Here is a 17,019-nt window from a genome sequence, read left to right on the forward strand (position 1 = left end):
CCGAGATGACTGTTTACAGGCCAGCCATCATCGCAGGCTTCCTAGTAATGCTCGTTCAGCCAGTCTGAGGACAGCGTCCTCCATTAACTACAGGGCTGCACGCTGTGCAGCAGGCCAGAAAATGGGACGGCTGCTCAGCAGAGCGTGACATCACGTCACCGCTTTTAGAGATGACAAAGACAAAACTGCTCATCTCCCACAAAACTACTCTTCTACTTGCCGGCAACTCTTCTTTAAAGAGAGTTATTAAGAGACGTGAGAGTGGGATGATGGTCACAGACTGACTGACAGAAGAATTAAAGAGGGGTCGAAAGATAATAGTTCTGTTGTTTTAGGTGATTTGCATAGTAGTTACAAACATTGTGACAATGAATAACTGTGAAGGAATGTGATAGAGAAAGAAGACAAGGAGAGAAGACACAGAAAGGACAGATGGTCCATTGAAATGGACAGCTATGTTGGAGGAGACTAATACTCCATACTGTGACATGAACAGAAGTTTTGTGATTTTTACCAGTTCTTCTAGATGCTCAAAGATGGACGCCACATTCCTTGATCATTCAGTCAATACACATTGAGTCAATCATTCATACATGGATGAAGTTAACAATGAACTCATCACTTTTTTGAGCCTTTTTGTTTGCCTACTGATGTACTTTCACATGTCTATGCTATTGTCTTATGTCAGTTTAGCATCATATTAAGATTACAAGACAGCTCAAAAATAGGCAATCTCACTGATAATGCCGTTTTCTCAGATATATCTGGTGCATTAATGTAGCACTTGATCGACATCTCCAGTCCTCTTTGCTGCACCCTTAAAACTCCAAGATGCTGCGGTAGTTCAGCCTTCTTTGTGCAGCTTCTGACTTTTTAAACACTGTCAGGGATGTCCTTGTTCTGGTGCGATGGTTACTGAACAGTGAGTAATGCAATACATATTATTCACTAATCAAATTAACTAACTGCAAACTCAATTTTAGCAAAGACATCTGATGTGGAGTCAGGGCTATGCTTTTAATGCAGTTTGTACGTGAACAAATAATTAATCTCATAAAATCATTATTGAGAGAGGATTGTTGACATCAGCCAGAGCCTCGTATATCTCTGGCAACTGCATAGCCAATGTCAGCAATAGAGGACATATACTGCAAAATCATTATCAAAAAAATTTCTTCACATTTTTAATTATGTGTACCAAATGCTAATTAGTTGTACAAATGTATGTAACATAATTAGTTTAAACATGTACAAAAACAAATCTACAGGAGTGTATTTCACACATTCAGACTTCCAATTAATACTAATTCTTATATGCTGCTCCAGAACTGTAATGTATCTCTGACCTGCATTCAGTATTCAGTCTAATCCTGTATGCTCATTTTGCAAGCACAAATGCAATTGCTGCGTCTCAAACACACACTCTTACGATTTATGCAATGTAGCATAAACACTGGCCCAAATCCACCAAAAACCTTCATCAGTCATCATCCCCGGTCTCCATAGAAACCTTTCGTCTAAGTCTCTGCCTAAATACAGTGCGCTCATAGGCTACTCTAACCCAGTAATCCATACCACCACGGTAGAGAGAGATCCTGGACTTAGCATGAATCTGCAACTAATTGGATTTTCTTTTTTTTTCCAGTTGGCTTTCTCCTTCCATGGCTAATTGTAGGCTGGCTCTGCCTCAGTGGAGGCTCTCAAAAAGGCTGTTCAGCTCCAGGAAGGAGCTGCGGCACAATAGCCATGAATTAGAATATTAGAGCCAAAGCAAGCTGAAACGAGGACTACTGTAAAACAGTAGTCCTCGTTTCCTCTGCCTTTTGGGCTCAGTCCCTAACAATGACTTGTTTGAAGAACAGCTGTGAAGACCTGGCAGCACTGTCTGAAAGATACGCAGTATATAACACAAATACAAAAATGTGTTTGGGTCATTTAACTCTCATCCACACTGACTTATATAAGTAAGACTGATGTGAGTTGCAGTAAAAGAGAAAAAACTCAATAGAAGTGAACTCTAATAGAAATAAAACAGATCAACTATGTGACTCGAGGTATGCTGTTCAATCATTGCCAGACACCACTGAGAGTCTGCCTCTGTGGAGCCAATCAGCAGCACTCAGACAAACGGTTTCTGATTGGACGACTCCACAGGCAGACAATACAGAAGGCAACTGTAGTCCCAACATCTAATCCCTGATTTAAGGACGAGCCCAGAGGGACAAACTGGGATCAAACAAATCGCTGCAGAGAGAAAAGATGGGAGGAAACATAATGTGCGCTACACACGGCAGTAACACACACTCTTTGTCTCCTGCTTACTTTTGATGCCTGCCGATGCCATCGCTGGTAGTCCGCGAGTGTGTCAAAGTTGACAAAGTATGTCTGGGCCTGTGATCCGGCTGAGCTGAACATCAGACAGTGTTGCCTCCGCTTCACCTCCTCCACCTCAATACAAAGACAACACACAGATATGATGAGGAGGAACACTGGGAGAGAAAACACAAATGGCAAATACTGTTTATCATTACTATTTATTGCAATGATATTGGTAAAATAATCACTCAGTTTTCAGTCATCTTAACAAAGTTTTACATCAGTCAGCGTTGTTTCAGTATTTATTTTGTGGTGATGTATTAATGTATTTTTGATATACAGTTTGTATTTAAAAGACTTGTAAATGGATTTCTTTAATTAAAGTGTGCATATAGTTATGTATAAAAGGAATCTGCACTTTCTTTTATTGGTTAGCAATAAAATAGCTTATTTTATTGATTCCCTGTCAAGGTAAAGAGGGAAATAAGCTCCTGTATTATCTTTAGTTGGAATGACAACCGTTATATGCGTACATATATAGTATGTATATGACCTAAATAGCACATGCTTGAGGGGCATTGCGTTAGATGACACACTGTGCATCTACAGTAGTGAGTCATCTTCTTAACTCCAGACATCCAGCCCAGCTGTGATGATGTAGAGTATCTACACTAAGCACAGAGTGTGGGCTCTTCCTTGGGGAAAGCGAAAACCCCTTCAGGTTGTCTGACCTCCAAACTCTGATCTCTCACCTTTCCCCCCACCAGAGGCAGGATGTGCATCTTCCCAGTCAGGCTGTCTTTGACGGAGGCCACGATTAGACAGGTGCCGCACAGAATGACCTGCCGCTCCGCCCACTTGTGCAGCTGCGTCTTGCCTTTCCTGACGCTAAATACGCCTGTCAGCAGGGTCCGTTCCTGCTGGTCCGCGTTCCCTGGACGTTCTGGAGGAAAAAGGCCACAAATAGAGGTTAGTGTAGACATATGCAAACATCTATCTAATGCACAGGAACCCCCACACCTCCCCTGATAAACACATTCAGCTAATTAATAGCAAATGTTCTGCGGTCAGGATGGAGGCTTCCAGAAAATGAAGTCACATAGATAGTCACAGGTCAGTATGATATCACCTATAGATTAGTCAGTTCCTTAGCTTCGTGTTTCCAGGGACTGATCTTACATCAACACTTAGGATGGACACTGCCCTATTATCTCATATTCTGTACATCTGGACGAATGACTGACTGCACAATAATATCTTTGATCTGACACTGAGGGGGAGAAAGTTTCTCCATTAAACTGATCAAATTTAAACCATAGCAGAGCGCTGCTACCCAACTCATTTGAGCTGTTTTGTTGCATAAAAGCTGCAGACTCATGTTGGGTTTGTGTTTGTTTATTTTAAATGTAATTTATTGAGAAATTTCCCACTTTATCTGTCTGAGTGTGCCGTTCCAAATCTGTTCTAAAATATACACAAGGCCAAATTCGACAATACCAGTCAGGTTCGGACAGATCAGGTTTTGAAGACATGATTATCGCCGGGTTCGGGTATCAGTTTTAGGCCAGTGCAGAAGTCTAAGTCTTAGTGGCTCAATTGAAATTAAGGATCCAAGCTTTCTCATCATATAATTACTTCTCATATGTGTCTGTCAAATCCACATGCCAGTCAACACATCAAAGCAAAGTTGAACGGCAGGTAAATTATTAACGTGTCCTGTGAACGTATATGATTATGTTTCTATCACTCTCTCCTTCCTTTCTTTCTCTATATCTCTACTGCTAAGAATCAATCATATTGATGAATGAGTCATGGTTTTGTCAAATTAAACTCTTTTTCGATTAAATTATGCCAACCTGCACAGCAGACAGCCTTAGCTGGTCAGTGCTGAAGGACACATCAGACAGCAGTGCTGCTGTCTCTGCCAGGTTTCTTCTACACATTCAGGTTAATGGCAGGTCAAATAAGCACAGAGGAGACACTGCCTCAGCCTCTTGTCCTCTGTTGTTAAAATTTCCTCCAACCAACTTATGCTGCCTCCCACTCAGAGGCTCTCACTGGCAATCTGTTCTCCTTCTTTCTGTCTGACTAGCTCTCTCTGTCTCTCTCCACCTTCACTTTCACTTCACGGACATCCAAATGAAATGACAGCCTGCTCATGTTTTTCTTCTTCAGGCAAACTGATAATGAACAAGCCAAGTACCTCTGACGACAAATTGACTGGCTGGCAGATCAATAGTAGTGCCCGTTCCTTGGGCGTCCCCTCAATCAGAGAGAAAATTAGAGACACAAACTCTTACAGCGTTACTGACTGAAGAGGGAGAAACACTTGGACAGAATGGCTGGATATTAAACCTCAATTCAATATGAAATACATCCACAGCACAATGTATTAAAAACTGTCAGGTACAGTAAGTAGGCATTGCTTAGATTCATACTCTTCTTTATATATTCTTTGATCAGACAGTTTTACATTTTTTTTAAATGCCATCATTTAAACAGTATTTTATTTGAACAGCTACTTGTGCTGAGAGAACATTTAAATTCAGATGAGGATTTACTATCATGGACTGACTCTTAAATCCGTGCAAGGAATCCACGCACAAATCCCCTCTCCAAGTGATAAAGAGAGAGATTCAGCAAATGACATGCTGCAAGTCAAACACTAAAAACCTTTTAACATTTCATTTGAGTATTTGTTACAGTAGTTGTTGTCAACAACCTCAAAGGTTTACAGAATACAGCTGACAGCCAAAGAGTCAGTTTAAATAATCCAAACATAATACATGAATTAAAACAAGTAATTAAGCCAAACACCCGCACACTGCAAACACCCGCACACATCAGTAAAGCCATCATCGCAAACTGATTTGAATTGATACAGGTTGACAGGATGCTCTCACTGGCTTCACAGTACAGCTACAGAGGCAAGCTAGCTGTGTTATGCTGTCTTAAGACCAGAACCTACAGGATGCTAACAGTGGAGAAAGAATGCTTAAAAACACTGTCCTTGTTAAGCTTTTCTGGATTTGTATGTCACTGGTCATCTAAAAAAGACTGATATGAGGCAGAACATAATTTTTTTGTGTTTCTGTGTGAGAATCAGCTCACAATTAGGGCACCACAGACTCACACAGGAGACCTGGAGATCAAGAGATATTAGACAAAATAAAATAATTTGTGAGTTCAAAAGGCAGTGAAGAAACTGCAACAATAGTTCAGTCTGATCTGCAGGGTCTGCTAAAGTGTGAATGTAAAATGAAGTCTAAATAGGTATTTGAACATCAAAAAATTATGTCAGCCATGCCTCCTTCAATGGCTCTCATCAGCTCTGAAGATTAAAGGCGACGGAGAGCTGTCATAGCAAACTGAGATAATGGAAGTAAGACAGAGAAAGAGCCGTGCAGCAAAGCATGTTCTCTTCTCCCTGGTACTTACAGGAGCTAACTCAAGTGATCTGCTGCTAGTTTGATGGTTTCTACTTGTTCTTCTTAAAGCAGTGAAGTGTACACATGTACCAAAGACTGCACACCTTATAATAAATTTATTTCTCAACAGGTAAAATAATACTTTGATCAGATTTGGTGAGTAATATGCACACAAAAAATGGACATTCTCCCTGTGATCACACAGGCATCCACACATGCCCAATACGTTGCTTTTTGCACTTTCTTATCAATACGACCATTCGTCTGAAAGATCATTGGCCTATTTACACAATACGAAACTAGTCTTAGCCATAAAGAGCCAACTTCTCTAAAACAAACACACATGTTCTATCTCAAGGTCTGTGGGGTTATTAGTTGCTAGGGAAACGGGTTTGTTCACAAAATCAAAGTCCAATCCGAGCCGGTAAACCTCCCAACTGTCTCAACAGCCACCACTGGCTGCTCTGTGGAAAGCTGGCCAAATCAATCCCATCCCACCGATGACGAATAGTGTTGTCCATTCCCAGTGGCTCTGGAGGGGTTTAGTGACATGGTCGTAAATGTTGTGTAACACTGTTTTTTGTTGCAGGATGTTTTTGCCTCCACTAAACTAATCCTCAACCTGTGTCAGGCGGCCTCCTTGGAGATGCTGCCAAACCACGGGGACAAGGTGACAAGTGACAGATCAGAGTCAATTGTGCTACTTCTTATCTCTCCTCTGTTCATCTCGAGTGTGGCCGCGGCCTTCACCCGCCAGCAGACTCGGTGACATCTCACTTCACGTGGCCTGCAAGATGAGCAACGAGGCCGCGCAGCAGGTCAAATTTTGCTCCCGTAGAGAGAGGTGACAGAGGGAGGGAGGACAGAGGGACTGTATGAAAAGTGTAAGATAGGATGTGATTGGGTGATACAAAACAAAGAGGGGAACTGAACTGAGGAGCTACAACAGGGTGGAGGGCTACAAAGTAAGTTAAACTGAAGCCATTTGTTCTAATAACTCATTACAGAAGAATAAAACTGGTGTTTCGGCTTGTCTTCATATCTATTACTATAACTATGAACTGAAATTGACAATATTAATATATTAAACATTAGAAATATAGCTGCAAAAATTAGTTGATTATTCAAAAAGCTGACCAACAGAAAATAATCCTGCAACTATTTTAATAATCAAGTAATTGTTTGAGACTGTTTTCAAACAAAAATTCCACATTTTTGATGGTTCCACTTTTGAGAATTTGCTACTTTTCCTTGTCTTAACATTGTATTAAACTGAATATCTTCCATATATCTGTGACATAAACAAGACATTTGGAGTTCTAGGAAATTGTCTTGAGAATTTTTCACTGTTTGCTGATGTTGTTAACCAAACGATTAATAAATGAATCAAGAAAACAATCTGCAGCTTCATCGATTATAAAACCGTTGCAGCCCTAATTAGAATGATAAACAAGAGCAGCAACATATAATTCTGAACAGCTGTTAATTAACTGGATGACAGCCAAAATAAAAATGAAAAAGGTATGTTAGCCAATTATCGTCCCTTTTCAAAGCATGTCTGTGTTTTAGAAAAAAAAGGTCGACAGTCAAAAGACAGTCATTGTGCCCATTTTCATCTCTTTTGTGTAACAATCAGTCTGTAACTCTTCATCTTGATCTGGAGGGTGTTTACCCTTTTTTGAATCTGTTTTTAATCACATATTTGATTATTTCAAGGCAACTGTCAAGCACTTAGTTGGACACAATACTCCCTGTATCACAGGGCTTTTTTGTTTTGCTCAAGATTGCATAGATTGCGTTAGCATGCAGTAGGGGGTCAGTGGAGGCGGAAACACAGTCTGATTTGACTCAGAACAGCAAGCTCTTTTTTGGCAGCAAATTCAAATTCAACCCACCACCCAGATGCCTCCTCTCGGTGGTCTGTGTTATTAAAAAAAACTCTTATTTAAACTCTGTGCATGGAATTTAGTTCTATCTATATCAAATATAGCAGGATCTGCAAACAGATGGAAAATGCACAACTGAAGGCCGAATACATTAAAACAGACCAATAACAGACGTCATTAACATTTTGTTTCTCAAACGGTAAGCCATCTCATTTGAAAACTGACCATAAATCTAGGATAAGAGACAGTCTGCAGGTTTGAAATGAGAAAGAGGAAATCCTCTGGAGTAGAGCTCCATCACAGAAACAGCATATTATGAGGAACTGGCAGGAAACCACGGAGAGCCCGCTCTGCAGAGCTCTCTTGCTCAGGGCAATTCTGTGGCTACCTAGATCTGAATAGAATTTAATTTTTCTCTTTCGCTACTTTCGGTTGCTGTAAACCAGCTTCCTCCCTACAAACCATAAAATGAAAGAGCAACCTTGTGCTTGGTTATTTACTGTGATTTTTTGCTTTCTGCTCCTTCAGGACATGATAATTATGACTTAGTGATAAATCATTGGGCCCCAGAGTTTCAGACATTGGTTCACTGTCCATGCCATCACAGACATTCAAACTCTTCATTTAAGTTTAATTTCCGATGGTAAATTGGCACCAGCCAAATCAATAACTTATTAGGTGAGTTCACACTGCTCGCAAATGACTTATTTCCTTCTGCTCTGAAACTGGAGGTAGGCTTGACATGAACTGTGTGTAGCAGCTTCAGGTCTCAATGCTCAAAGATGTAAGACAGAGATCACCCAGGCAGAGGTGGAACAGGGCCCAGTGGACAAGCGCCAGAGATTACAGCACTCCTTATCTGTGCTACAGCTGCATGGGCCGAACTAGAGAACCACTGGCCCTCAGGCCTCTGAGTTGTTTTCACTTGGAGCATTTTTATTAAGTCAGCATTTAGAAATGTTTACTCCCTTGTCCATGTTTGTTTTCATCTCATCTGTGTACCACAGCAGGAGTGAGTGTGGGAGGTGGGAGGGTGGAGAAGATTCAAGATGAGTTTCCTGTACAAATAAGAGGATGGTGAAGATCCCCTCCAGACATATTTTGAGACATAAAAATATGCTGCTTTGAATAATAATTTGTGCATAATATGTTTTTTCCACCAAAGAAGTACAATTACTTGCTTATGTTAAATTCCTTTAAATTACTCCTCCTCCTCCCTCAATGGAAAATCCAGAATCTATAAATAGACAAATATTTTTAATTCAAAAGTTTAACTGCTGGACACAAGATCTCTCCTACTTCACTGAAAAGTTCATTCTCAGTGTATTACTTGAGGCTTCAAGTTTCCACATCACACTTGTGTAAGTTGCATATTGGACCTACCCTGATGCGCCAGATGGTTTGTTACAGAACCATCTCAGAAGTTGTCCTTGGAAACTGTTTGGAAAAGGGCAGGCACTGGATGAGCCATTTGTCTATCACCACCTATCATCGTCTTACCTTGCAAGGCAGATGGATTCACAAGATCACAAGATCACACGATCACACAATCACACGTAGGACACTGATTGGTACACATAAGCCTGACAAGATGGATTCTTGCGTGATCTTGTGATGTCATGATCTTGCGAATCTAGCAACGTCGAAAGGTAATACTAGACCACGATTAGATCCAGACGAGTTGTGATGTCACAAATCATGCTCTTAGGTACATGTCTTAATTATCTGATTTAGATTTAGCTTATTACCACTTTCAAGTTTCCAACACGCAGGTTGGAAACCACTGATGTAAGCCTATTAAATTGCAGAACTCACATATACGGTGAACCACATCAGGTGGTTCCGTAGGCACTGTAGTCTTTATTGATGGGCCACAATTCCCCTCATCTGCGTAGTCAGATCATTACCCCTGACAACAGCTGTTAGACAAGCAACCACCTGGGAGAGGGATCTCAGAATAAGGCTGTTGTTGTGTGTTTCATCAATACATCACAGCCCACCCACATCAGCACGGTGGGTGGAAATGAAACACCAGGGTTACCTTGTGCCAGCCAAAGAATGAAGTATACTGGTGAGGCTGTATGACTGGAGAGCACAGGGAAGGTGGGTGAACACAATGGGATAATTCAACACGCAGCAATAACACACAAACTATACTACAAGTTACTTATTTCCAAATTCTACAGGCAGCAGACAACCAAATGAAGTTGTCCTCTTGACCTTAGCCAGAGTACCAGTAAAGCCTGGTCCCTGGTCCTCTTTTCCCATGAGCTGACAAAAGGAGGCAGGAAGTCTCCCAGGGGCCCCGGCTAGACTCTGGCCAATGCGGCTTGACTACAGATAGTAGCCAAGACCCAGCCAGTTCTCATGTTGGCAAGGGGCAAACAACAGTTAAGCTTCCACTGGACACTAAGAATAAGACTGAGGCCACAGTGAGCTTGAGATTTGACAGCTAAACAAACAAACATCAGTTTTATTACCAAAATGGTATAAAAAGAAAGTTGTATTCATTCTTAAGAGGCTGGCTAAAGCCATGACAACATATCACAATATAAAAGCTGCTTGTAACCCAAAATTTGATGATTGATGGATTTGAAGTATGTATGACAGATAAAGCAGGTCACTATGGTATCTTATAGTACACAGTTATATCATACTGGTCAAATTTGAGTATAATCTTGTTGTTTCAGATGATAAACAAAGTCATTATATCTGTTGCTAAGTCTTTTCATGGTTAGAATAGTTTCCTTGCATGTGCCTGGTCAAAGAAAATTTCAATACAAAGCTTGTGTTTAGCCTGTATTTTTATTCAGTGTGGCAGCACTGCATTTCAGTGTAGGGAGGAGTGTGTGCTCTGTGTGGGAGGAATGACATGTAAGCCCTTCAGACGCTGTGGTTTGCTCAGTCTTCCTCTTTCTCTGGCACCACAGCAAGCGTGCAGTTATAACCCCAAACACGAGGAGTTCCACTGACTCAGCAGGAACAGCAGTCAGTTCATTAAGTAGAAAAGCATTACAGAACAACGTTCACCATTTACCCTTAATGGCAAATCTCTTAATTGCTGCTACTGTAAGAGTATCATTAGACCTGCAACAAACGAGAGCTAAAGATGTCTGTGTGTTTATCTAAGCCGTATTTAGATACATGCAGGGATACAAATTTGTCATCGTTTCCTCTACAGAGTTGCTGCATTTATATATCACACTGACACAAGGACACTTAGTCACTCCAGGTCTGTGTTCAAGGGAGCATGTTGACAGCAGCAGGTGAAAGGTAGTCCACACAGGGATGGAGAAACACCACAGGAAGAGGGATGGTGGGTCACTCATCATGATGGGTGTATGTTTGTGGTATCCCCGACTACCTTGAAAGCGAGGCACAGCTTCAGAAAGGCATTTCATTCAGGGAGCCTTTAACAACAACTGCATTTAATTTGACCAGAGGAAAATGCTTGTCAGAGAACACACACTTTCATGCACACACAAAGAGACCTTTTTCAGAGGAAGATACTGGGCCCCCACCAGATCCCAAGGATCAACAGCAGATAGTGAAGATTGGAGATGATGGCCTCTGTGGGTCAGTACTCACCACTGTAGAAGCGGATCAAGCAGCTGAGGTCTGAGTTGGCTGCCTCTTGCTGCACTCGCACAGGGTCTGCATAGCCCATAGCTGCCAGATAGTCATACACCATCTGGAGAGGTCGCTCAGTGGGGTCCAGCCTCCTGCAGGAGAGAAGCAAAGGTGAGATGGTGGGACAATGTCACCACAAAATAGTAACATCAGTTTCTTTCAGTCTCTATAAATGGGGGACACATACACAGAAGCATTACATAAAAAACAAGTTTTAAACAAAAGGAGTACAGTTCCTTTATCCTCTCTCGCAGCAGACAGTTGCTTGGAGAGAAAACTTTTCTCCTAGGAGAAAACTGTTGTGTAATATTTTGAATTAGAAAACAATATATATGCAGTTAGGCTTCAACAACAAGAAGAAAAGGAATAGTCTATTTAAAAACTTCAACTTCCCTCTGCAAAATCACCCTGACCAACCAGAAGGAGTCACTTGAGGAGCAACATAACACAAGACCCCTCAATGGCTTCCCACCCACAAATATTACAAAAAATGTTCGATGGGGTGTCTGGCCAAGCTGGAAGCACTGCTAACAGGGACTGATGGGTGTGCCACCTTTTTTGTGTGTGTTTTGGAATTTTCTTTAATAGAAAAAAATGCCCTGAGATGGTTGACCTCAGAATGGATCATTTGGAGCCAAAAAATTACCAAACCAAACTGTGGAAAACGCACTTGTGCCACCAAAACGTCTTTGTCTGTGCTTCTGTGCCTCCACTGCTTTGAGTCACATCATAGGAAAATACTGTAGGCATTAAAAGTTTTTACCTCACAGACAAACTGAACATACTACATATTCATCACCCTGCATACCATACTTATTTTCTCAATGGAACCCAAAAAAGTGTTAAAATGTGAATGTATAGTTAAGACCAATCTTTCTCCAACTGTGGATTTGACTGAGGGAATCATCTCACTTCACTATTAAGCACTTTGAGGGCTCTTCTCACTGATATGTAACAGGATGAATGCCAAACCTGAAATCCAGTACCCATAGCCAGATGCAATCCAGCCTTTCATATTAACAATATCCTTCTGCATGAAGGAAATCAAATCAAATGAAACTCACACTTTTGTTTAATCTAATAATTGTTTTGAGTGATAATCTGGAGCTCTCCATTTTTATAACTTTATTATAATTTTACAGGTCTCAATGTTTTTGTTTTTGTCATTCGTATTATTCCGCGAGACACATCTGCCATTCAGAAATAAGAGAAAGACAGTGTTATACCATGAAGATGATAAATTGATGTTAGTAGCAATTAGTTTTTGATTCCTATTTCATTGTAGAGCTGGACTGATATATATGTATTAGCTGTTTTTTTATGAATACGTCAGTATCTGTATGATGACTAACAACTAAATGTGTTAAATGATTAAAGATTAAAGAACATTTACTGTAAATTAAACAGAAAATGCTTTGCAGTGCTTGAATTTTGAAACATCACTGTCCCCATGCCACATCCAAAGGCCACCCTCCCTCTGTGAGCATATGTGATTTGCAGGATCATGTCATTTGATTTCACACAGCTGTGGCCCAAACACCTCAGTGCAGGATTAAGGGAGCTTCCATCCGGCAGCAAGGGGGATGACTGACAGTCCCTGTTAACCATTCACACTGACACTAACATTCAGCACAGATATGCCTCATTTATTCACAAATCCGCTAACCTTGGGCAATGCTGCAAGAAGCTGTTAAATCTCTGTCCGATGGCAGGCAATGGGTTCATTTGTTCTCAGGGTGGAAGGTAAATTATGCAGAAAAAAATGGAAACGTGTCTCTGGATTTACTGTAGATACACCAGAGATAGGTGGTATGTAGAGGAACCCCTACAAAACAATGGTGCATCTATACAGGTGTTTCCACTTATTTGGGTTGATTAGACTTCTCTGGATTGTGTGGGCATGTACAGATGGTAACTGACTGAAATTTTCCTTACACCTTTACAATTATTATTAGTTTGCGCTGGTGATTCCCAGCATTGTACCACCCAACAGAGACATCGAGAGGTGTAATTAGCCAAAATAACTTTAAATGGGTTCAGGCTCTGCAAGTACCAAAAAGAGGAGAAGTGTGTTTTAATTTCAGCAGGGTGTATTTCAAATTATATTAGTTGTCAGGAGATGTAATGTCTCTATGATTATAGATCATGTAGAAACAATTCAGTTTCTTCCCATAGAAATCAAGTGCTGGAAGCAGGAGGTTGAAAATGTATTAATTATTTGTTATCCTTGTACTGTATTGGAAGGTACCTCTAGTGAAAATCAATAATCAAACTATAATTGAGCAAAGCTTACAATTAATGAAACAAATCACAATATTTGTGGGTAGACATGTTTTTCTAATTTACCACTATAGTAATGCCAATTGAGTGCTTAAATCTGGGCTTGATGTTAATCAAAACTAATATTCATAGCTTATTTCTTTGCCACATAGCAGTCTATAATATGTTCAACCCATATCTTGTCTCCCAGTTATAGCAAGTTAAAGCTTTGACCACAAGGCAAATGCGAAATAATAACAGTCATCCTCCATCCCCTGTTTCCTGTTGCCAAGGTTCATAATACCTAATCTGTTCCAATCCTTCCCCTTGTCCAACAGTCGTATTGCACCCAGCATCTACCCTTCGCCTTGTGAGCCCACAAGATACTGGTCCTGTACCACTTATTTGGGCAGAATTTGGGAGCATTCACCTGTAAATTTACCTTCCGTTTGACTCCAGTAGCACTGGCACCTGGTTGAAGTTCCATCTGATATTTTCAATCATAGCAGTATTCATGAATTGCTGTTGGTGTGGTCCCTCACCTTGCAGATTGTAAATACAAGCGGATGAGATATGATTTCTCTGCAGGGTGGCTGGCCTGACTTTACATGTTAGAGTGAGGAGCTCAGTGATTTGGGAGGCCGATGGTATTAGACTGCTATTCCTCTGAGAGGAGCCAGCTGAGATGTCTGGGAGCCTCCCTTTGGATGTGTTCTGGGCATTACCAACTGGGAGGAAAGCCATGGACTGACCCAGGACACATTGGAGGGATTACAAATCCCAGCTGTCCTGGGAACACTTAGGGATCCCCCAGGAAGAGCCCATTGGTGGGAAAGAGAATACTAGACCACTTTGCTCACTCTGTTGGCATTGTGATCCTGGAAGGATGAATGTCCTCCATCAACTCCATTGCATCAGTAAATTTAACTTAAAAGGGAGTTTGTCTGACTGAAAATCAGGAAAGAACACAGATGTCTTCCTGTAAGCAGCACATTACTACAAGCTATAAAAAGAAAGTCACTAAAAAAAGCTTGCATCTCTTCCATCACGTCCTTACTTGCTGCTCCTTCTTCAGCACTTGTCTCACTATTGTCAACATCTGCATGTATTATAAATCATAGCATGATTTATCTAAATTGATTAACATGAAAGAGAGAAAATTATAGGCCTAGGAGACTCTTTAAGGTCAAACATTACAGCTCATGTATTTTCCATGGACATATGCACTTTTAATTTAATGCATTTATGCTAACCTTGATTTTACCGTATGTGCTGTATGTAGGAATGGAATTTTCCTTTGTATAAACAGAGTTGGTATTACTCTGTTTTTCGATACTGAAGACTTTATTATTTGATTTAAATCTGCCCAGTCATACTGGCTGGCAGACTGCAATTTAAGTGCTGTACTGCTGGAATATAAATTTAACCAGCACAGACTATCCACAAGCTTACCAAAAGCCTTTCATTTTTTAACAGTATGAATTACTCTGCAATGCCTACAGCTCATAATCAGCATAGATATAACCAGGTTGGTTCATACACTGTTATTTGATCACACCACTGGCTGCCAGCCTATTGAGTCATTAACAACTTCCAGTCATGCCTGTAAAACAATATATGATGTCAATGGCATGATCTTTTTGCCATTAACATCCACCTACACACCCATTAATTATGTTCCATTATAAACCCAACAACTGGCATTTCTTCTAGTTCCCCACATGCCGATTCAGATTTGAAGATATGTCTCAATATTCCACATCATGAAAACACTGAACAGACAGTAAGGCATAAGCCACTGCAATTTTAGCTACAGCTGATTACTTATTTTAGACTGTCTCCTTTCTAATATCCTCACATAGGCTTTCCCAGGAAAGCAGAAAAGGAACAGCCCAGATTCCTTCCTGGTCATGGATCAGCGAGCCAGCATTTTATGCTTTCACAGATAATCAAGCGGTCATTTGCTATTTCTGTCTACATACAGTATGTCTTGTGGATTTGACAGAGGCGTACAGTTGTAATCCCTGAGGGTGTGGGTGAGGTGCTGTGGGAGTATGGGATGTTGGGGTAACTGCAGCAGGTCCTCACTGCTGTGTTTGCCTTCTCTGCATCAAGTCCAGCTTGTTCAAGGTGACATTCTGTTATCAACTAAAAGCAAAGGCCTGGTCTAGTTTTGTGATAGGAGATAAATGAGATGTGGGCATTTATTTATAAGTTTAGTGCTTCAAATTTGCATATGTTAGATGTTAGGGAACTGTTGTGAGTCTGATTGGAAGAGATGTGCTTCCATTTTATCCAACACAGCTGTCTAAACAAGCTGTGTAAGGGCTCACATTTCGTTTGCACTATGCATGCATAACTGCAATCCAGAGCATCTCTATACACTTTAAATATCTTTTCATTTCTTTCACTTATTTCTACTCCCATGTACAGTAATTACATGATTATGCATTGGGCTGTGAGCATTCAGATGCTTCTGAGTGCACAACAATCCTGTGACTGAATGGATCTAGTAAAGGCACTGATGCAGGGCTATAGCTGTTGGATGTAATAAAGTATAACTGTGATGAGTATGTATTTACCTGACTAGGTCTCCATGCAGCTGAGCATAGAGTCCCTTTCCATCCCTCTGGGCACACAGCTCTTCCACTGTGGTGCTAGTGGAGCAGAGCACCAACTGCAAGTCTGTCTGAGGGGTGGAGGTGGCCTGGGGGCCAGAGGCAGGTAACTGGGGGTCTACTGTCCCCCCATACAGACACACACAGCCCCGCTGGGTGTCCCCCTTGAGCCAGTCCCGCTCTCGTGATCCAAATCTGGTCTTTCTTGTCACGCAGCCACGACTCCCATTTCGCTTCATATTGCGCTATGGATACAGAAAGAGTCATTCAAACACACATACTGACATCAGAGATACAGATCAGGACATCTAATAGCCTAAAGACCTTGAGGGTGGTTGACAAAGTGCTGTTGATGCTCCCAAAGGTGCTGTGGGCTTAATTCAACACAGCATCTGTGCTGGGAGTTACCCATTTCATTATCTCAATTAGGGCTGCAACTAATGATTATTTTCATTATCAATTAACCAGCAGACTATTTTCTTGATTAGCTGATAAATCAATTGGTCTATAAAGTATTAAAAAAAAAAGTGGAAAAAAATCCATCCAAGTTTCTAAGAGTCCAAGGTGACAGCTTCAAATGTCTGGTCTCAGCAACAGTCCGAAACCCCAGAGATGACTCAACTTCCTGAGCAGTATCTGCCTGTAACAACAGCACTGACTGTAAGTTGTGAACAATCCTGAGAAGGAAAAGCTTTTTTATTCTGTTACCTCTCTCACTAAGGATGGACAATGTGACTGCATAAATGATAGCACCTAGAATATCACGTTGTTGCTACCCATTATTGCCCTAATCACTTGTGGTGACCTTAGCCGGATGTGTGGTAGCCTAATGTTTTTCCCTGAAAATTATGAAATGCTAGACTGTTTAACTTTGACATTAAT

General features: G+C 40.9%; 1 protein-coding gene across 1 annotated transcript in view; it reads right to left on the minus strand.

Annotated features, from left to right (window-relative positions):
- Positions 1-17,019, minus strand: part of phlpp2 (PH domain and leucine rich repeat protein phosphatase 2) — a 41,284-nt gene that overhangs the window by 19,613 nt on the left and 4,652 nt on the right. Inside the window, exons 2-5 of the mRNA XM_067589434.1 lie at positions 16,102-16,382; positions 11,219-11,352; positions 3,069-3,259; positions 2,323-2,448 (exon numbers count right to left, since the gene is read on the minus strand). Of these exons, the coding sequence (XP_067445535.1) occupies positions 2,323-2,448; positions 3,069-3,259; positions 11,219-11,352; positions 16,102-16,382 (732 nt within the window). The remainder of the gene's footprint in view (positions 1-2,322; positions 2,449-3,068; positions 3,260-11,218; positions 11,353-16,101; positions 16,383-17,019) is intronic.

Source organism: Thunnus thynnus, chromosome 1 (genome assembly GCF_963924715.1).
Source record: "Thunnus thynnus chromosome 1, fThuThy2.1, whole genome shotgun sequence".
Lineage (NCBI taxonomy): Eukaryota > Metazoa > Chordata > Actinopteri > Scombriformes > Scombridae > Thunnus > Thunnus thynnus.